The 22169-nt window shown below is 37.7% G+C and overlaps 3 protein-coding genes across 4 annotated transcripts; 2 read left to right on the forward strand and 1 right to left on the reverse strand.

The window, feature by feature from the left end:
- Nucleotides 1-20: 20 nt before the first annotated feature.
- On the forward strand, nt 21-12684 carry LOC111345248 (RNA polymerase-associated protein RTF1 homolog). 2 transcript variants are annotated; one of them, XM_022952525.2, is made up of 17 exons: nt 21-174; nt 257-370; nt 2048-2168; nt 3465-3972; nt 4068-4148; nt 4630-4720; nt 5468-5550; nt 5726-5813; nt 6007-6114; nt 6665-6742; nt 6925-7046; nt 7714-7771; nt 8276-8347; nt 8593-8694; nt 9367-9402; nt 9783-9930; nt 10612-12684. In XM_022952525.2, the coding sequence occupies exons 1-17, from the start codon at nt 55-57 to the stop codon at nt 10719-10721; spliced, it is 2040 nt and encodes a 679-aa protein (XP_022808260.1). In that variant the 5' UTR covers nt 21-54; the 3' UTR covers nt 10722-12684. The 2 variants fall into 2 exon arrangements, with proteins under 2 accessions (XP_022808260.1, XP_088618789.1); XM_088762663.1 differs by lacking the exons at nt 21-174; nt 257-370; nt 2048-2168 and adding an exon at nt 2170-2287.
- A 596-nt stretch (nt 12685-13280) lies between these two features.
- LOC111345253 (uncharacterized) lies at nt 13281-14985 on the reverse strand. The gene has a single exon (XM_088762702.1). It carries the CDS (start codon nt 14983-14985, stop codon nt 14272-14274), a length of 714 nt encoding a protein of 237 aa, XP_088618828.1. The 3' UTR covers nt 13281-14271.
- A 177-nt stretch (nt 14986-15162) lies between these two features.
- On the forward strand, nt 15163-21135 carry LOC111345242 (kelch-like protein 38). Its single transcript, XM_088762664.1, has 5 exons — nt 15163-16516; nt 17325-17698; nt 18544-18752; nt 18855-19217; nt 19394-21135. The coding sequence occupies exons 1-5, from the start codon at nt 15887-15889 to the stop codon at nt 19621-19623; spliced, it is 1806 nt and encodes a 601-aa protein (XP_088618790.1). The 5' UTR covers nt 15163-15886; the 3' UTR covers nt 19624-21135.
- The last annotated feature ends 1034 nt before the right edge of the window (nt 21136-22169 follow it).

Below are 22169 nucleotides of genomic sequence, written 5' to 3' on the forward strand. Positions count from 1 at the left end.
CTATCCCACGATGCATTTAGCTGGTTGACGCCTCGTAACCTAGCCTTCTTCTGAATGTTCTCGAGTGCAAACATGGGGAAATCGAAGGAAGGCAACGACTCGAAACGCAAAAGAAAACGCGTCGCAGTGGAATCAAGCAGCGACGATGATGAGAGTGAACAAGACTTAGAGGAGGTGATCCAGAATTTTGCAGATATCTGAATTGTTTACCGTGTGTTCAAGTGTTGGTGACATGGAGAGTTGTTGTTGATTTCAGGAATTGAAGTCACTCGCTAAGCGTTCGAGACCAGCGAATGATAATAACTCCAAGCCACAGCGATCTGGAGATTCAGACAGCGACCTGGACTCATCGGAGGGAAGTGATGACGAGGTAAACTATGGCAGGATTCGAATGCACAACGTTTTCATTTCGTTTTGACCGCCTCTCGGTTAGCTCAATGGATAGAGCGCTGGACTGTTGTGCGGGAGGTCGAGGGTTCGAGCCCCGGCCGGACCAACACTCAGGGTCTTAAAATAATTGAGAAGAATTTGCTGCCTTTCTATAACATCAAAAAATGGTTAGATATTGTAGTCTTCTCGGATAGGGACGAAGAAATGGAGGTCCCGTCTCCTGCAGGGTTGGGGTAGGAGACGTTAATTTCCCACACTCGAGATTACTGTATGATGGATGTCCTCCCTGGGGTGGGATGGGTGGGTTTACAGAGGGCCATGTGTTAGAAAACTCTTTACTGGGTTAATCATGTATTTACCCTCTTGAAATAATGAATATTGTAATTGTAATTTGAATTGTTCCAATTGTAAATTAAAGCCTTACGAACGCGAACGTGAATGAAAACTTCCCAAACAACATGCTTAACCAAATTTCCAGGTATTTGTGAGTTTTTCTTATGGGTTTTGATATGATGATTCAGTAGCTTTTTAACGACGGCAGCTATTTAGGTTGTTTTGAAAAAAAAAATGGTGCATACATGTTCAAACTTGACCACATCATTAATTTGTCATACAGTGTATGGCTGTCCTGTAGCTGTTTTTGCTTTATGTTATTATAAGGAAATCAGGAAGGGCAACAACTTAAGAACCACAACAGATCACTAAGGCAAGTTTGGAACAGAAAGAGTACCATAGAACCCCATACATTCCACTTCTTTGTCTTTCACGACAAAACTTCAAAAACAAAGTCTACTAGTCTGAATGCGTAATTAATATATGGGGTTATATGGTACTCTTGCCATTTGGAACATATCATCAGAACACCAAGGTTTATAATTGCACCAATCACAGCTGTGTAAACCATCCAAATCAAAACCAGTGGTTATGCTTCTCAAGGTCATGCTTCTTAATTAATGTCATGCCTAACCCTTTCTACCCTAACATCAGTAGTCATATCAGGGTTCGTACGTGTCTTGAAAACCCTTGAATTTCAGGAGGCTGATTTCAAGGCCTTGAAAGTACTTGAATTTTGTTTTGGGTCCTTGAAAGTCCTTGATTTTTTTATTTAACAGCATCAAAAAATACCTGCTTTTGTTTTTTTTTGTTTTTGTTTTTTTTTTGTCAGGAGGCCGATTTCAAGGCCTTGAAAGTACTTGAATTTCGTTTTGGGTCCTTGAAAGTCCTTAATTTTTTTATTCAACAACATCGAAAAATATCTGCTTTTGTTTTGTACCATCGGTAAATGCAAAACATAGATGTTAACAGAAATATTTTTCTTGGTTTTGAGATGAAATTGCCATTACAAAAAGTCCTTGAAATTTCTAAGTGGGGTCCTGGAAAGTCCTTGAAAAGTCCTTGAATCTTTGGCCTGAAAAAGTTTACGAACCCTGTCATATTCTCCATACTGTTCTCGATACATTTCCTCAAATTGTAGTAGGAGAAATTATTACACAATCAAGAGCTTCTTTAGCTGGTGATCATTTCCTAATTCTCATAACCTTAAAGTGTGATTCAGGGGTCATATTGTGAGGAGAAATTAGATGCTAGTCACTTTTAAGGGTCAATGGTTTAATATAGTCTTTGTTGATTTATTTATTCAATTGTTTAATACCTATAGTGGACAATGGATTCTGAGAATAGTAAGGGAAAGGCTGCAAAAGCTAAGGACAAGAAAAAACCCAAAAAGGCTTCATCATCGGGTTCTTCATCAGAAGAAAGTGGTGAAACGTCCTCTGGTGGTGAGAGTCCTTGTACTAAAGCAGAAAAGGACTTTTCCTGTGTTTACACAGCTTCATCTAAATGCAAGTAGGGCTCTGGGAATTTGGCAAAGTTATGCACACCCTCAACTGCATCTCAGGTTTGCATAACTTTTAAGAATTCTTCAATCCCCCCCAAGTTTTTAGGTGAAGCTATGAAGACACAGCAAAGCCCTCTGTCGCTCTTAAAAATATTTCACACATAACAACTGTATTTAAATACTCATCAAAATACACCTGTATCAATCAATGAGAGCATGACTTGTGTAATAATCTTAAATACTTAATTAAGAGTTATAAGCAAGAGTTTTAATGTGAAGTTTTATGCATAATTTATGGTTGGTGAAGGGGACTGGATGGCCTAATATATTGTCAGTAGGTTGGACCTTGAATCAAAATGTCTGTAATCAAGCCCAGCCAGGTCATTGTGGATTTGCACTGACAACAGGCTCATGTTCAAAGCATGAACTGTAGAATCCCTTAATCTTGGCCAATTAATATTATCAACCCAGGTGACAAAAATAATTAATAATCAAATGATAAGGTTATTGTGTTGACTCCCAGAGTCCCTCTTCCTCCTTGAATTGTAAGAGGTAACTGGAAAAACTTCATGGAAATCTGACAAAACTGACAATCCTCCTGGTAGCTTTGTGCTTTGGAATTCAGGTTAAGCTCAAGCAAATTAGGCTCTGTGAGTGGCATTGTGCACTGCATATGCTTCATGTTTAAAGAGAACTTTGCAGCAAACTATAAGTCAGAGTACTTAAATAGAGGCATGTAGTGTGTTTTTCTGATGCATATTTTGTCCATTATTTATCTTTTGGACACACAGTATTTAACCCTTTTTTATCCACAATGGCCCTTAGCTAACTTCTCGGGTCTTGTGAGGGAAAAGTATCTTGCAGTAGAACTCAACACAGTGGGAGAGCTGGAACCCAAATTGTGACCCTAGACCCTCAAATCTGGCTTCTTCAATTAGAGTCCAGCACTAACCAATTTTTAACCCTTTACTTGTAAGATCTCAGTAGCAATTCTCCTTACTGTCTGCCATACAATTCTTGGTGTGTTAGTTGGGAGAAATGTGGTGTTGGATAAACTAATAATCCCCTAACTGATATTTTTTCTCTATTCTCACCACTTCTCTGTTTGATATTGTATTGATAGTATAGGGAGAAATTCTTTCTTCCTCACTTTTATGGGAGTCTAAGGGTTAAGGAATACAATCTGAGTGGTTACTGCCTTTTATTCAGGTTAGAACTGTGCATTTCATTCAAACAGAGTCATCGTCATCATCATCTTCCTCGGAAGATGAAGAGGAGGAGCAGTATCATGATGGTTGGGATGACAACTTGATGGGAGATGAAGCAGACAGAGCAAGACTTGAAAAGATGACAGAAAAAGAACGAGAGCAGGAGATCTTCAACCGGGTGGAGAAAAGAGAAGCTCTTAAGACTCGATTTGAAATTGAAAGAAAACTCCGTCTTGCTAAAAGGAAGGAGAAGAAGAAAAAGCGAGAGAAGGAGAAAGCAAATATTGAGAAGGAAGGTATAGCTTTGCGCAAAAAAGAGCGGAAGAGACATGTTGAAGAAAAAAAAGCAAAGGCTTTGGATGACCTAAAGGCAAAGAGATCTGAGAAAAAAGAGAAAAAAGTTGCTGAATCGTTAGTGGACCAAAAAGCGCCTCAGTTCAAGACTAGTGATGTGTTTACCGACGATGAGGATGATGATGAGCAGGAGGAAAGCAAATCAAGTTCAGGGGAAGGATCCTACCAAGAATCTGATGAAGAGTAAGCAAATGGAGTTCAAGCTGTTAGCTATCGATATGATGCTATTTTATTTAAAGATGGAATTGATTGACTGTTTCTTTGACTTTCTACTCCAGGCAAGGTGAGGCACAACCTCAAAGAGTATCAGCTTTGGGAGACCTGGAGAGGATAAGAATATCACGGCACAAACTTGAAAGGTATTGGCCTGTGTGGTGTGAAAATAGTGAACAGAATCAGCTATTCTTGTGTCAGGAGTCTTGTCTCTAGATGGAGAGACTCCTCACATGAGAATCAGTGAGGTGACAAGCGTCGAGTAAATTCAAAGAGAATTCAGGTGCCTTTTATGATGTCTAAAGAAGACTAAACTCAGAGTTTCTGAAGAACATATTAATTTTATTTGATGCACTAAAGAGAAAATTGATCTCATCCTTGCCTTCACATGCTTCTACACTTACATCTAGGTTCTTGCAACATGTATTACTAGGCAACAACATTACACCTGTACAACTCCGTTAAGTTGAGAACTGGCTTGTGCTTGCACTGAAATGTTTTTCTTTTTTTTAAATGTGTTTGGGAACACATTCAAGTGCATTGAAACATTGTGAGTTGAAATAATTCCAGGAGAAATCAAAGGTTTGTTGTTTATCATTGTTGTTATTTTTAACTGTTTTTAAACAGATGGGTACACATGCCTTTCTTTGGCGAGATAGTGGCTGGCTGTTATGTGCGTGTTGGTATTGGAAACCATGATGCAAGACCTGTTTATAGGGTAAGGTTTTGTTTCTTGAGTAACCACATATCAATAGGCCATTTCCAAGTTTTTGTGGTCTAGTGATCCAGTGCCAAAATAACATGCAAGTCACAACAATGAGGCAGAGAGAACAGCAAAGTTGCTCTCATTGGTATAAAGAGTAAAGGGCCATTTCTTGAAATTCATTGTGGAAGATTGAAAAGGTTTTTGTGAGAGGGAGGCATTCAGTTGAGGGATAACAGCAAGGAAAAAAGCAGAACAGTTTGATTTATTCAAGAAAGTCTCAGCAGTGAAGCCGATCAAACTTGACATTGACTAACTTAAGAGGGATGGTTTACTAATAATTATAGAGGAGACTCCCCTCAATAGATGGCAGCGCTGTGAGAATAAGCAACTCTCCTCAATAGATGGCAGCACTGTGAGAATAAGCAACTCTTACTTTGGACATTACAAACTTGATCCTTCAACTCCTTAGATCTGATTTTTAACTCTTCCCTCTAGCTGCAACCCATTTCCTTGTAAATTACAGTGAGAATTTGGTGTTAGATCAAGATAAAAACTTCTAAATTATAAATTTGATTATTCTCAAAACCTGTTTGCTGCATGATGTATTGGTATTGTGGCAAGAAAATGCATGTTAATCAATTTTGGCAGTTGCAGGGGTTATCAACTTGTCTTTAACTTGACTGATGGGTTTAAACTAAACAATCTCAACAGACAAACACTGATTACAGCCTCTTACAATACTGGTATTTTTTATTGTAGGTTGCAGAGATAAGAGATGTGGTGGAAACAGCTAAGATATACTCTTTGGGAAGTACAAAAACAAATAAAGGATTAAAACTAAAGTATGCTAGTTGAGAATTTACAGAACTGGTAGTCCCCTTAAATTTATGAGATGATGTTGAGTTTCTACCCCTTCTCCAGATGGAGGAGTAAAATAGGAATAACATCCCTCTGTCTGTTATGAACTTTTCCACTCCTAAATATAATCTAATAACAATGTTCCTTTTTTGTTTTCAGACATGGCAACCAGGAAAGGGTGTTTAGACTAGAGTTTGTGTCAAATCAGAGATTCACAGAAACAGAATTTTCCAGGTGGAAAGAGGAGGTAACTTTTGTTATAATTGAGTTAAACAGGGTTAATCTCTCCATTCTTTCTCAGATGATTTAACTTAAATTCACTAGTGTTGAGCATTTATGGGAGTGAACTGAACAATTGAACAATATAACTCCTCTTCAGTTGTTTTTACTTAAGTTGTCTTTCAGTGATTTTGATGATCATATTTGTCATTTGTTCCCAGTGTGAATCTCATGGCATTCCTTTACCAACACTTGAGGAAGTGGACACTAAAGCCAAACAGTTTAATGAGGCACAGCATTACATGTATAATGAAGAAGATATTGATAAGGTATGGTATGCAAACTGTGAGAGTGTGGCTTTAGGTAAATGTCTTGAAGAAGGATAGAACTAACCTAAGTCACCTAGGACCATGATCCAAGTGTCTCTGTGATAATTGGCAACTAAAACTGATGCAAAGTAGTGAAATTCTTAGAATTGGGGTCATGTGTTCAGCTATTGATTATGCAAAGCTGTTAGTAACCATTTTGATTATTAATGATAATTACATTTATTCTCACAATGAAGTTAACATTCTCACACCAGAAAAGAGACTATTCTCAAAAGGCAAGCTCCTTGTCACTCAAGAGACTAATGTCTTCACTCTTATGGCCAGACTAATTATGGCAATTTAATCATGCAAAACTGCTAACTTACATTTGAGCACCATGTGTATCGTTGCTGATTATGGAACAAGAAATTTCCACGTTAGGCTTGTAAATTTATGCTTTTGTGTGACAGAAATGTTTGTCCAGATTTTTTCATTTTCTTTGTTTTTCATTAGCAAAGGTTATGAGGTATTGAATAATTATGTTCTTTTTTGTTTGTTCCATTAATGACAGATTGTCGCTGAGAAGCAGAAATTTAGGAAAACACCTTTTAATTATGCTCAAAAGAAGAATCATTTAATGCGATCAAAGGTTTGTAAAAGCTTGTTGTAGCTTTAAGTCACATTCAATATTATTATGAAGTTAAACTCATTGATTTTTCGGTTTTCAAGTTCAATTTTACACAGAATTCATGAGTAAGGTAGTGAATTGTATTTGAATAAAAATAAGAAAATAAGTTAAAAGCACTTTTTGTTGTCCTTTTTTGGAAACAGGAAATAGCAGAACAGAAGGGGAACTTGGAAGAGGCAGAAAAACTGCGAGGTGAACTAGATGACTTGGAAGAGAAAGCGCAACAACTTGACAAAGTGCGATCTAAAAACCTTAGTGCTATCAGGTAATACAAAGCCTTGGTCTGTGTTTTGCAAATCACAATTAAACTAAATGTACCCTGTGTTGTGGTTCATTTTAAGTTGTTTGATTTTTGTTGAACTCGCTTTTCAAACGTTGCTTTGTTCAATTTTCCCCTGTATTATGGAAAAGCCCATAAGATATTACCTATCTTATTTTCATGCTCCCAGTTTCAACTTTCAGTTTTAAATCTAATTTTAAGAGCCTGTACAACCACTTTTTGAAAACCCAGCCCAACATCTTAGTCTAGACGTTTTTAAGTTGGCCTAAAGAACATATTGTCATGTCAAACAATTTTCTTAACTTGTTCTTAAAAAAAAAAGAAGAGTGTCATGGGTGTAAATCAGGGTCTTCATGTATCCTAGACAAAGTTTTAACACCTAAGAAAAGGGGAAAAGAACATGAAAAAATTAATATAATGCTGTATAATCTAAAGATTTTCAAGGAATTTCGTGAAAGTATTTGTATAAAAGCCAGCTTTTTAATCTCTACCATGTCTATTTCAAGTTTTAACACCTTTCGAAGAGTTAAGTGGGTTGTTTCTTTTGAAAATTGAACAGTTCATTATTTTTACTAAACTCTATTAATTTCCTTGATATACTTTAGCCAGCAGCTTATATTTATCTCTTGCGGCATTCTGTTTCCACTTGCAGTTATATCAATGAGAGAAACAGAAAGAGGAATATTGTGGAGGCTGAAAAAGCTGCAGCTGTAAGATAACTGTTATTAAGTAGTTTTGTATTCTTGTGGCTGGCATTCTGTGAAAAAAATTTCCCATGTTTTTCATGAGTTGATGGAGGAGCATGTACATATGATGTTGATGATGAGTTACAGTTACTGTACTAAAGAAAAATGCAAATTATCTGTTCCCTTTTTCAAAGGTGCATTTGTTAACCATCTAACTCCCAAGATCTGATTGTTAATTCCTCCCTCCATGGCCAGTTGCTATATATTCCTTGTTAATTAGGGAAGAGCATTTGGTGTTGGATCAAGATAACATTGTCTTCCCGATATGTTAGAGTATTCTCATTACCTGTTTGCTGGATAATGTAAGGATGGTATAGGGAGAAATAACATGTTAATCAGTTCTGGGAGGTAAAGAGTTAACAGAAAAAACTGAGGGTGATTGGGTTATTAAATGTCAAGTTTCTTTTTGTGTAAACACTTCAAAAACTGTTGCTAACTCTTTCACAACTATTAATCCTTCCCAAACAGGAAGAAATGAATGTGGAACAAAAAGCTGATCCATTCACAAGACGGAAAACCCTTCCTCAACTTGTGTCTATGGTGAGTGAGTCAAACTCTGTAAAATTATGGACAACATGAACTGAACCTGTAGGATGCCACAGAGCCATGCCTTAATTGTTTTAGACCTCCAAAAATTTGCATGAAAGGTGGCACTGCACATCTGAACTTGACATACTCTCTGTTTGCAGAGCTGTAGTTTCACCAAATTGTCTCATCAAAATACTAATTGTGAAAAGTCAGTTGTACTTTTTAATGCTTGGGCTTTCTCTGACTTTTATTTCCAGGCTAATAAAACCTTACCAAGTTCTGTTACACAAGAAAAGAATGAAGGAAATACCGAAGGGGCAGCTTTTGCTGGGATGCCTCAATCCACCAGCACTGATGGAGTAGGTGTTGAGTTTTAGTGTTTTGTCATTTTTATTATAATAGTGTTTTGCAGTAGCCCTTTACGCTCTAACACCAGTACAGGTGGATGGATATTCTCCATACTGTTCTCTTTACGTTTCCTAAGCTACTAACATGAAGAATTTGTTTAACAATTAAGAGCTCTTCAGCAGGTGATCATTTCCTTTATTCTTGTGACCTTAATGTGTGATTCAGGGGTGATATTGTAAGGAGAAAATAGATACTAGTCAAAGGGTTATTGGTCTCATACTGTGAAAGCTCTTTCTTATACATATGTGGTCATTTATTTTTAAGTAGTGTTCTGGAGCTTTTTACTTAATATACTATATACCATGTAGCAGTGAGCTTTTTACTTAATATACTATATACCATGTAGCAGTGAGCTTTTTACTTAATATACTATATACGGTGTAGCAGTGCCCGGTGGCCCCTGGCACCTTACTTTTGCTGGTAGGCAACTCAGGAACCGTAGTTTTTTTTTTATATATATAAAAAGCATAATTATGTTGGGCACCCTGGATTTCACAGTTTCAGAGGGCTGGGCTTCCTTCAATTTTTCATAGAGCACAGTCTTGATGTAGACATGTGATTATAGAAACAAGTTGTAAAAGACTTAGTTTGTTCCATACTGATTTGCTTCATGTTTGTTGCAGGCATCATCATCAAGCCAACCGACTGACACAGTTGATGTAAGTTCAACTCATCCTAAACCACTATGTAATGGAAACACTATACATGTATGCATCTTGATCAAAACAAATTGTGAATAAAGAACAGTGGATTTGAGTAAGTTAGTATTTGGGTATAGTGGGCCCTCTCAATAGTCAATGCATTGGATGAAGGGAAGTGACTACAAGAGGTTGCCCTAAATGTTAGGGTGGTATGTGTGTGAAAGGACATGTCCCATTTTTCAAGGGGTAAAACATTTTTGTTTTCCAAAGATGGTAATTATAGTGTAAGTAAAAGACAATCATGATATATCAGTGAAAGAAAGCTTAAATTTAGGGTGATATAACTGATACTATCACTTCCATTTCATTTAAACACAGTCATCTCCTTTCCTTTCTAGGGTTCAGATATAGAAAGACTTTCACAAATTCCACCAGCTGGAGCAGCTCACCAGCCTCCTGATAGGAAACCCTCTCAGTCAGAGGATCTGTTTTCAGCACATAACTTTGACATCACAATCAATCTCGACATTCCTGCCCCTGGAACTGGTATTGCACTTTTTTTTTTTTAATTCTCTGTAGTGGATATAGCATTACTTTAGGAATCCTTTGGGGAGCAGAAAGTTTTGGAAATGTCCAGTCAAGTTCAAGCAATACACTGTACAAGTCTATACTCAGATATGTGTGCTGCACTAGATTAAAAATAATAATAATAATAATGAGCTTTATTTAACCAGGGAACGCCATTCAATGGTCTGTTCTCCCAGGTGTCCCTGTAAAAACAGAAAGAACCGAAATTTTCATTACTCAGTATTGGAGGAAACAAGACTCCTTTGTGTTTATTATGCTTTAAAAGGATATATACTTTTGAATTCACAACAGAAGATAAGGTGTGCTATTGTCCAAGCTTGTTGGTAAATCAGCCAAGTTTCCTTGTATGTAAAGCTTATATGTGCCAATAAGATAGCAATTCAGAATAAAGGTTTCTGTTCAGCTCAGGGAGCCCACCAAATGATAAAAAATAAGCTTCATGATTGCTTAGGCAATAACCCATGTATGGTTATTAAAAATCTTTAAAACAGCTGATGAATTTGATGAGAGAAATGATGGAGGAATATAAGGGGGGGGGGGCATTCCCTTATTTTCTATTAGGATGTCCTATTTTGGAATGATGAGAAAAATTGCGTATATCATTAACTTAAACAATTAAATCAAATCTTCTTTCAACAGAGTCTCGTCCAGTGGTAGCTACTCCAAGACCTGCCAACAATGAAAGGGATGGGGCACCTAGGAGATCACTAAACCTTGAAGACTACAAGAAGAGAAGGGGACTGATATGAACTGCTTGAACCACTGGCTGAGCTAACAGTTAAATCACCAACTGACTGTGAAATTGTTTTTCCTTGTTGGATTTGTAGTATGGAAGGAAACATTTTGACTGTGCATGTTTGTGGTACTTCAGTGCTTCTTTTTATGGCTCTTTGAACTGCTGAAAAGAAGGAAAGGGAGAATTCTGGATTGCCTTTTTTTCCTCTATCCGAGCCAAAGAATGAAGCTTATCTGTTTTTGTCAACCAATTCACTCAAATAAGCACATTGCATTCATGAACTGAACCAAAACCCAGAAAAAGTACAAAACATGTTCATCAAATCAGGGGCAGCACTAAAGAGCATGCAGCAACCACTGTATATTACTGGAAATTACATGGAAAAAAGTCAATTGGCTCTTTATGGACAGAGTTAAAAAGTGTTTGTGGTCTTTCATGTGTAACCTTTTTAAAAAGAGAGAGACCTTAGGGAGAAAAAAATTTAGAGATAAAGCACTCTTGCTGCTGATTGAATTTTATGCCTTCGTATTTTTTTCAATAATTTGTCATGATAAAGTCGCATACACTTTAGAGTGCTCTGAAACAAATGGACTTTAAGCTTAGAGAAGTTAGTAATTGTATTGTGTTAATTGTTATTTTTAATCTGAAATTCTCCCTAGTTTTGAAAGTGGAAGATTATACTTGTTAACAAAATTTATATGTACACAAGTTGGCCTCAGGGAAAATTGTGGTCTTTTAAACTAACTGTGGGTGTTGTATATGTACACAAGTTGGCCTCAGGGAAAATTGTGATCTTTTAAACTAACTGTGGGTGTTGTTTATCCCCAGTTTCTCACAGTTATCTAGTTTACACTGTCTGCAATTTGCAAGAAAAGAATCTTATTCTTTGCACTCTGAAACAAATCTTTGTGTTAATTGTAAGAGTCTTACTAGCTTCTTCAGAGTACCTCAACATGTACAAATGCAAGTTGAGCTTATTTAAGACCTTGAAGAATTCGTTAATATATATTTGGCAAAATGCAACAAAAGCGAGCCAGCTACTCTGACTTGAACAGTCACTCCTTGGATGCCTGTTCAAAACAAATTGGAAATAAACAAACTTTTTCCTTTGCAGTGTTAAAGGTATGATGTATTTATTATGTTACGAAGTGAGGATTGACACAACATGAAGAGTAGAGAAAGCAGAAATAATGGACGGTATAATATGCAGTTACACACAATGTGCATTTATGTGCATCAAGTTCACCAGTGAGAATTTCTCAATTTTTCACTCCCAGATCTCATTTATTTGTACTACTTCTCACTTTCTGCCATAGAATTTGTATGATGTCAGTTCTGGGAAATATTTGGTATTGGATGAACTAATAATCCTAGGTTAATTGATGTTTTTCTTTATTCTTTTCACTTGTCCCCATGATATTGTTTAGATGACTATTGTAGGGAGAAACTCTGTTTTGGTCACTCATGAATTTTACAAGGTTAATTGTTTTAGACTTTTTTCATGTCAGTGTTTTAAATGACAAGGAATTTTTTTTAGTAGCTTCCCTTTGCACTTTGCAAGAAATAGTTTATGGTGGAAATTTCCAATATTGAAGAAAATGACAGTGACTGTTCTTTTCACGAGGCTTCTAATTCTCAAAGCCAACACATGATTTAGAACCAATATGTTGACCTCGATCCTACATGTTGATGTGATTGCAAGAGTTTGGTTTTCTCCCAATCTGTGAAAGGTTTGTCAGATGCATTATGTATTCGTTTGGTAAATGTTTGCCCTCCAGTTGTAACTTTTGTAAATAATTAGTTGTGACTACTTGGAACTATGTTTCTATATTCACTACTGGTGTGAAGTTTTGTGATTTTACTCAACATTCAACTTTGTATTATAATTTTTCCTTTCAATGCAGTGACATTAATTTGTGTTTGTAGAAATATTTTAAGTTCCAAATGTTGCTTATTAAAATGCAATTGTAAAATATGTCAAGGAATTTTAGTTTATTTATCATCAAGGGCAGGGGCTTCATTAAGGGCCAGGCACCGGGCAAATTGACCAGTTGTCAGGACGGTTTTGCCCACCTGATTTGACTGTCTGGTGGAAAGTTTTCTTATAAAAAGTTCAGTTCAAAGAGTTTTTCCCACCTGTGAAAACCAGTTGCCCTCCTGCAGAAAACATTAATGAGGCCCCTGCAAGGGTAAGAACTTTTGACTTATTACTGCTTCTGAAAAATTATATATTTTCAGTGAAAGAAAAATAAATTTTGCTTAATCACTTGGCTAACAAGGGGGCAAAATTTGTCTGTATTTCTGCAAGTGGGGGTGAGTGTCATGGTAATGAAAGGAATGCATTTCTGGTGACTCACAGGTGGATGATCAAATCTTTACTTTTTCCCTGCCCCTGAGTGGAAAATCAGTGGAAGGGCATACTGTGGATTGGAGTAGAGCTTGCCAAGCAAGCAAAAATCAAGCTCTTCCTTAGGAGCGCAAACAAGACAACCTGAAACACTCATTAATAGTTTTGGTCTGATTATGATCAAAATCAACCTTTTCATTTATGGAATGACAAGGACACATCGAAACCAGTCACTAGACATTTTAATTTACCTAATCATTCTAAGCAACATATGACAATCTGCGGTCTTTCCTTGCACTTAGGTAGCACGGAAAGCCATAAAAATTTTGAACAAAAGCTCATCTTTCAAACCGGCAGTCTAAATCCCACAGGGATCAATGAACGCTTTTCATTCCACTAATTTATTCATGTTTTTCCTGTTGCCATGTTCCCACCAATAACGTAGCTCCATTTTCTGCCTTTAAAAGCACACACAACCCACAATTCCTCTATTCGCTCCGACGAAGGGCTAACACTCGAAACGTCAGCTTTTGTAATCGTTACAGTGGCCAATTTACCTTTTCAACTTTGGTGATGTATCCCAATTATTTCGTTACTCCCACCGACGCAGCCCCAAACAGTTTCTTTCGAAACTATCAGCCTTTATTCATTTATGTGAGTGTTTATTTCATTGACATGTGGGACTAATCAGGAATTATTGATTACAACTGATCTGATAAATTGCAATCAATGATTGATTTACTTTGGTATATCAGATGGGGATATCTGGATAGGATATCAAATTGTTACAACTAAACTTGTGGTAAATCTCAACAGTCTAAAAAATGCAAGTGAACAAAAAGAAAAGTATAGTTCCCTTGATCCTAAGGGAACTACACTGTATTTGTTATGAACAGTCCAGTAGGTTAGGGTCAAGGAACAGGGGGTGGCAACCCACATGAACAATTTAGCCCCCACAAGAGGCAACTATGGGCATGGTTAGACCTTGATTAAAAACTTGAAACAACTATTAAGGGTTTATGTTGATTGGACATAGAAAAAAATTCATCTTTAAATCACCCAAGCTAATCAGAGTAGTATTAGTACCTGGTTTTTTTTTTATTATTCCTAAGGAGGAAAAAACCGACACTTACACCACTGGTCGAGATATCTAGCCTCCTCGTCAATATAAAAATGTCCATAGCAACTACCTCCCCGCCCACCTTCCCCGGGTACATTAGTTTACTTTTGGCTTGAACAGGTAATGTTTCATGTCGAGAGCAAAGGACAATTTTATGTCGAGGTTTGGCTGAATTTTGTTCACTTCCAGCTTTTTGATAGTGAAGTGTTCTTCATACATTTCATTTATCTGCTCGTCTGGAATGCTGGCTGGAGGGTTCATCCCGCGGTCAACTTCATAATAACAGCTTTCTAGCAGGTAATTTCCACCACTAGCCAGAAGTGAATGCATTTTTGTTGTATACCGTTTACCCCTGTCACCAAACGAAGGAGCGATGGCAGACAAGGATCCACGATCCCAGATGGCGTCGAATCTCCCACCAACATCATTTTCTGTCATAGCGAAGAGGTCACAGCAAAAGATCGTGATCTTCTTCTCCGTACACTTGTATACTTCCACAGGCTCACTGACTGCAGACATTTCAACTGATTCCACCGTGAAAGTCAGGTTATTTTCTGCGAAGAAATCCTCGTTTGCTTGCTTGGCGAGCTCTACTCCAACCACTGTATGCCCTTTGTCGGCCAACCACAACATATCTACTGATTTTCCACTAAGGGGCACGAAGAAGCGAAGATTCGATCGTCCACCGGTGAGTTCGTCAAAATACTTGATCAGAAATGCATTCACTTCGTTACGATGCCAGCCAATGTCACCGTTCTTCCAAAGTCCCTTCCAAAAATCAGAGGTGGTTGTTTCCGGTTCGTCAGACATTGTCACAAATTAGTGGATTTTATGTTCGTTCTGTAGAAACGAGAGCTTGGTGAGTGTCCAAACTCACGCGATCGTCCGTTCGGATCACGACGACAGGAGACCAGACTAATTATCGCCTTTGTAACCACGCATGTAGACAATCACGCATGTAAACAATCACGCAAGTAGTCATCATGGTGTCCAGCTGTTAGAGAAAATCGAAGTGATCACTACCCATTGAACCATCTAGTCTGCGTCAAAATGTGTGAGACACCTCTCCAATTTTCCAGGGAAAATAATGAACTCATTAAGAAGAGGAATTTTTTTGGTAGGGATCACATGGTTTTCAGGGGAATAACAGGGGATCAGTCATATATATCCAACAGGATATGAAAGGGGAACATGAAAAATTGACTGCTGATTATAACTGCCTATGAGGGGGATCATGACAATATTACAAAACCTTATGGGGGAATCAGGTAAATTTTATCGTGATACAACCAATATCCTCCGACTTGCCCAGGGGATTAATATTGACCGGCCCATTACCCAGACACATGCGCTGGCAACAAAACATGGAAAGTGATAATCATATTTTCCCGGTCATTGTTTCGCCGTCGCTCTTCAGTTCCTCCCCTCCCTCCAAAGTCTGTTGAATTTTTTTTTGTCTGTTTTCAGTTTAAGAGGTGAGTGTTAGCCCGATTACATTTCAAAAATGCACGGACAAAATCCGCCGTCATTATTTGCATACATAAATATACCAGTGGTACCTGTTAGTTTACACCACAAATACGACTCTTAAATGAGCATAAATAAACTCACGCAGCTTTCTTGGTATGCAAATAATACTTGTAAGCATTTAATGTATCTAACCAGGCACTAGTAAAATATAAAATAAAGGAATCAGACTCAAGAGTTCAGTATGCCTTCCCAACACGTTGGAGATATCCAGACAGACATTAATAGAATCAAACAGGACCAAACGTATTTATTTGTGGATAGAAATTTTCAAGATTCTATCATCGAGTACTTTCAATTCTTACGCAGAGAGGCGATTCTCTGCGATGTGACGCTGCGAATTGGAAGTTTGAAATTTTCGTGCCATCGTAATATCCTCGGCGTTGCGAGTCCGTATTTCCGATCCCTGTTCATAGACAACGAAAGCGGTCGATTCATTAAGCACGTGGATCTTCCTCAAGAGATCGAGCGTTCCACTATGGAGGCATTACTTGGTTACATGTATGGAGGACGAATTTTTATCAACATCGGCAACGCTATCGACATTTTCAAGGCTGCAATCTTCTTCAAGCTACAAAGCTTGATCGAGGAATGTTCCTACGTTCTTGCGAGTTTTTTAACGCCTGACAATTGTTTGAAAGTGCAGGAAATTTCGCTTACTCATGGACAAGAAAAGCTTCATCAGCGGTGCCACAGATTTCTGTGTGAAAATTTTGTCAAAGTCGCGGAAACATCACAGTTTTTGGAGCTACATCAAGATGAACTAGAGAGCATATTGTCCAACAGTGATATTTGCACAACTGGTGAGCAACAGGTAGCAAGGCGACTCCACTGAAGTGATTTTTTAGCACAGTCTTAGGCTAGATTGAAGTCGCTGTAATTTCTTGTTTCATTCTAAACAAAGTTCCTCTTGAGGAAACGCCTTTGTACAAGTCAAGGGTAAAACAAAATCGTTATGCATAAGTACTGACATAGTTAACACCGCGTAAGAAGAGCCGGTTTATGAAATTTTTAGGGGGTAAGTTTATAAAGAAACTGTGGTGCTGCGTCTGTTGGGGTAACAAGGAGATTTTAGGTTTAACAGTGAAATTTTAGGCTTCGCTCGAAAACGACGGTTACTGACAAGTAATGCACTGTTGCGTTCACCAGTCAGTTGCTCAATTAGTGACCCTCAGACTATATAGAGCTAAACTAAAGGATCGGGATGTGGAATTTTCATTTTGTTGAAAAGTGAAGAGAGACAAGTCGTAACCCCTACGGGTTCTCTCGCACTTTGACTTGAATCAAAGATTTCTGGTAGGTGTGATAAATTTGATTAGAATCAGAGACGTACAACTAAGTTTAGTTACTATGATGTGAAACAGAGTAAAAACGGAAGCGAATAAAAATCGAATATAAATCTTACCTAACTGATACCTAAAGTTTGTCGCGGGGGCTTTACGGGCCGTCATTAGTCGCTGAAATAAGCACGGATGTAATGGAGGTCAGATTTGAAATTTTGTCTGACCTAACTCCGTAAAACACGTCAGGCCATCGCGAAAATCTTGTCTTAAGACAAGAATTTTAGAGTATTGTAAATACAAATACCAAATCATCTCTCTAAATTCTTATTGATCTCTTAGGTGTTCGACAGTTTAGTTAGATGGACAGACTATGATCGTAAAGACAGAGGCATCCATTTTGCCAAATTACTCCAGCACGTTCGTCTTGCTCTCCTTCCTCCCAGCATCCTAATGGAGCACGTCGAACGACAACAGTTGGTGCAGCGTTCACCAACAGCGAAGGAGATGGTTTTGGAAGCCTTGCGATTCAATTCAGCGCAAGATGAGAACATCAGAAAGACCTTGAGCAGCCCGCGGACGTTGCCAAGAACATATTCAACATTAGTCGACGTGATTTTATTTGTTGGAGGTAAAGGGCGAAACCCAGAGGAAGGTCGTTTGACGTTCTGTTACGAGCCTATCGGTAATCAGTGGTATACTTTAGCGCCTTTGAAGTAAGTATTGGAATACCAAAAGTCCCTTCTATTTTATGGTGACAGAAATCATGGAAAAAGCAATCCCTATAACTGGTTTATGGTGAAAGAAATGGAAAAAGCAATCCCTATAACTGGTTGAATGAAGGTCTGGAGTCGTTTATGATCATTTACAGAAGTCTACACGACTTAGGGCAAAGCACATAGCCCCTTCCATATAGTTTAAGAATCCACTAGGTTTTCAATAGGCTAACTTACCTTAGACTAGTATCCCATCTAGGTAACTAGCTTCATTCCAAAGAAAGTGGGATAAGCAAGTCTACTACTCGAAAGTTTGACACCAGCAGTCTATTGATGCGCCAACAAACCCGCGAAGCTCTATGGGATATGGAGCTCGAGCAAAGACGTGGTACGTTGCGGGGAACATTTCAAAGCATAGTAAAGATCAATTTCAAAACTAACAGTGCTTTGACCGTAGATAGTCAGCTGGGTATATCACATCTGAAATTCAGCAGTACACTGATATCCAATGTGCATCGTGAGAATTGAGTTTTTGGGTCCGGGCTCTAACATCACTGATGTCAGTTTGACCTTTTTCGATTCTAGACGTTGATTAAGTGTTTTTGGTTTTCGGTCAAAGCTCCGGAACGGTGTGTTTGACTGACAAGACAGGACGTAGTGGGCTTAACTCATTGATTAACCCACCAACCGACTGATGGAGCGGTTGAGTCCATGCTATCACTCTGGAGTGTACCGCATCCCTCAAACTGCTTGAGCTGCTCCTTGACTAGATTTTGTTTGCTCTCGGTGACCAATTTATATAACACGTATCACATAGCTAACACGTAATTAACACCTCTTTCCAGGACTCAGCTGTTCGATCATTCAGTGGCCTCCGTTGATGGATTTGTGTACGCATGCGCTGGGTCTGTAGAAGGTCAGGCTTCCCTGCTTCTTCAAGATATGGTGCAATGCTATGATCCGCACCACAATTACTGGGACTATGTGAACTCAATGCAAGAACCAAGGGCAAAGTCTGCTGCGGCGGAACATGACAAACTGCTGTATGTCTCAGGTGAGAGTGAAATACAAATGAAACAAAAAATAATTACAACATTTTGAAACAGCATCCAAATTACGGTGCTTTATTAGTACTTTTTTTCTCGCTTTGTTGCAGGTGGAATTATAAATGGTTCTCAAGGCAACTCGTTTGAGGTCTACAACCCTATCAGCGACAAATGGCAATCTCTTTCCCCTCCCACAATCCCGCGAAGTCGTCACGCAATGGTTGCCACAGAAACGCATATTTACGTAATCGGTGGTGAAGGGCAGGGAATCGAGCCCGAGATAAGCATGGAGCGATACGATCCAGCGGTTAACCTCTGGAGCTTTGTACTGCCGATGAATTGTGGGAAAGTCGGGGCGTGTGTTGTGGAGGTTGAGGGTAAAATTTATGTCATGGGTGGATATAACGGTTACACAACGCTCCGCCAGTGTGAGGTGTATGATGTACAGACGCATCAGTGGAATATGGCTAAAGGTAAGCTTTAGATACAGGTATATACCTCAATAAATAGCCTACGATTTGCCTGGAATTTCATTTATTTATTGCAATTAAACAATGTCAAAATATAACAACATTGAGCTGAAAAATCATTTTACATTCTACACCGTTTCTACTCTCTCAGATGATAATAACATTTTCCGCTCTTTCAGACATGACTGAGTTTCGCCAAGATGCCGAGGCTGTTGTTTTGAATACCAAGATCTACGTTATTGGTGGACGAGACTACAAAGGAGAACGGGAACTATATTCTCTAGAATGCTTCGACATACTTACGGGAGAATGGACCCGATTGACGTCAGTTCCGATTGCAAGAGAAGGCTTCCGGTGTGTGTCATGTAGAGTGAGTCGCGATCACCTCGCTCCATTAAAACTCAAGTGATTTACTGTGATCAAAAGGCGAAATGATCGTAACTTTCTTTTAAGTTTTTGAGCATGTGTTTCTTTCTTTCTTTTTTTTTCTTTCTTCTTCTTCTTCTTCTTTTTTTTTGTTTTTCTTTTGCTTTTGCTTTGCATAAATTTGTTTGTTCCCTGAAAAAAGTTCAGGTAAAGACATCTCTAGATATTGGGAAAATTAATGACGAATGTCTCTGCGATGGCAACACCTGTTTTTTTTTTTTAAGATACCCCCCAAAAATATTTTTGTGGTCTTCTATTTCCATTTCTTCTATTTCTTCTATTTCATTTTCTATTATACTTTTCAAATTAGAAGTTATCAAATATGGAATAAAAATTGTCGCAAACGTTATGTTTAAGCATTCTACTGGCGCTTCTTACCCTGAACTGACTCTAAATAGCAATTAACGAATAATAGCAGTATATTCATAATCAATACTCAGCCCCTTGGTTTCTACTAAGTTGCAGAAGTCCTATTCTAGGTTTCTTCTCAATATATCTTCTGCCAATGTTTATTTTATTATTATTATTATTATTATTATTATTATTATTAAGTAGTCAATTTTTTATTATGTAGCTTAGTTTACTGAATTTTCTTTTTTTTTTAGAGAACTGCTTTTTGTGAAATATTTTTAAGGAAAAATTTATTATTATTATTAAGGACGTCGATCATGTATCGTCAATTTATTTGCTGTTCTGCTGAATGAAGCTGAAGCAAAATAATGCAGACATAAGATGAATTCTGCTACTCTGTAGAACAGTTGTTAATATCGAAGAGATTCAAGACTTTTCTCTCAGCTAGAGACTTTTTAAACTTGTTTTAATATTTATACCTTAATTTGTCTCAATTTTGTTTGTTATCCTGTATTTTCACTGATTTTGTGAAATAAAAATTAATGTTGTAAAGAAAAAATTATTATTATATTTATCATCATTATTTCCCTTTAATAACTGTATTGATCTGAGCTCTTTGTACGAATATTTAATTACCCGTGCAACATATATGCTCATTACTGGGCAAAACAACTATTATAAAAAGCTGCAGTGGAAAACACTGGATATGGACTATGAGCAGCCTCACTCCCAGAGTTCTACGCGACGCGCTAGCCACCATTTTATTTCTTTCAATTTCGCTGATTTTTTCGGACTCGTGCAACGGACTTTGCTGAAGAGGAATGACTGCTCTAATTTTACACTGGATATAAAAATCAACTAGAGGCTTTGACAAAGGCTCTTTGGAATCATGTTAATTTACTTTTAGGACGTTCAACCTATTAGTGTACTTCATAATTACCCAATCCTCAACAGCCTTAACCTCTAGCTATCTAACTAGACTAACTATAAATAAATAAAGGCTGATAGTTTCTAAAGAAACTGTTTGGGGCTGCGTCGGTGGGGGTAACGAAATAATTTGAAAATATCAACAAAGTTGAAATGGTAAATTGGCCCACCGTTACGAACGGTGGGCAATTTACCATTTCAACTTTGTTCATATTCAAATTATTTAGACTAACTATAGGCAGACGGAAATCATAGATGCTGGGTTCAATCTTCAGTCGATCCGGCTAGATCCTCTGTATTTTCTCAAATCCACATATTCGCTCACTGTTTTTGCTTGTTTTCACAAATCTATCATCCTTGAGGTCTTTTTAAGGACAAATTTACCGATTTGCAAACCTATTCATCCCTATTACATAAACCAGCAATAAAAGAAAAACGAACCAACAAACAAACAAACTAACTAACCAGCAACAAACATGCAAACAAATGAATAAATGGGGTAAATTTCTGAAGAAACTGTGGGATTGTGTCGGTAGGGGATATAACAAGATAACGGAGTTAATGATGTAAACTAGCCACCGAAAATAGTTTCTAAAGCTGTCGTCTTGAGCACTAGCCCTACAGATCTCTCATCAGCTCGGTTTATAAAACCAAATAAGCATGCAAACGGCCAATCATTTAATTTTTTTTAAATCAATCAGAAATTAATTCGTCAATCAATAAATCAAACGGCGTACATCTATATATACCGCATCCTTATCGAACTTTCAAAACTTGAGTACGCTTTTAATAGTCCACATGATAAACATGCCGACACAATCACCCACAGGTCTACCACGGGAACAAATTAAAATACTTTTAACGGTACTTCCTATCACGATGCTCTGAACTATATATATTTAAGGCAGCCACAACTTCATATGATTTCCCTTTTCTCCCATAGAACACTCGTTCTCTGACAATAATTATTTCCTGGTTGAGAGAATTTCCGATATCATGGTTTATCAAGAGAAACACGAAAATATCTCTAACTAACATGATAAATAAGAAAGTGAATTTTCCACCTTGCCTTAACTTTAGCACCCAAACGACTCTACTATGTTGCATTTGTGCCACCTTTTAAATTTTCATGAAATGAACTTTGATGTCTGGGATAGGCCCAAGAGGTGCCATATAACAATCCTCAAAGCTATCTGGCTAACGAAATAAACGAGCAAATAAAATAATTTAAAAAAAAGAAAGAAAGAAAGA

Source organism: Stylophora pistillata, chromosome 6 (assembly GCF_964205215.1).
Source record: "Stylophora pistillata chromosome 6, jaStyPist1.2, whole genome shotgun sequence".
Lineage (NCBI taxonomy): Eukaryota > Metazoa > Cnidaria > Anthozoa > Scleractinia > Pocilloporidae > Stylophora > Stylophora pistillata.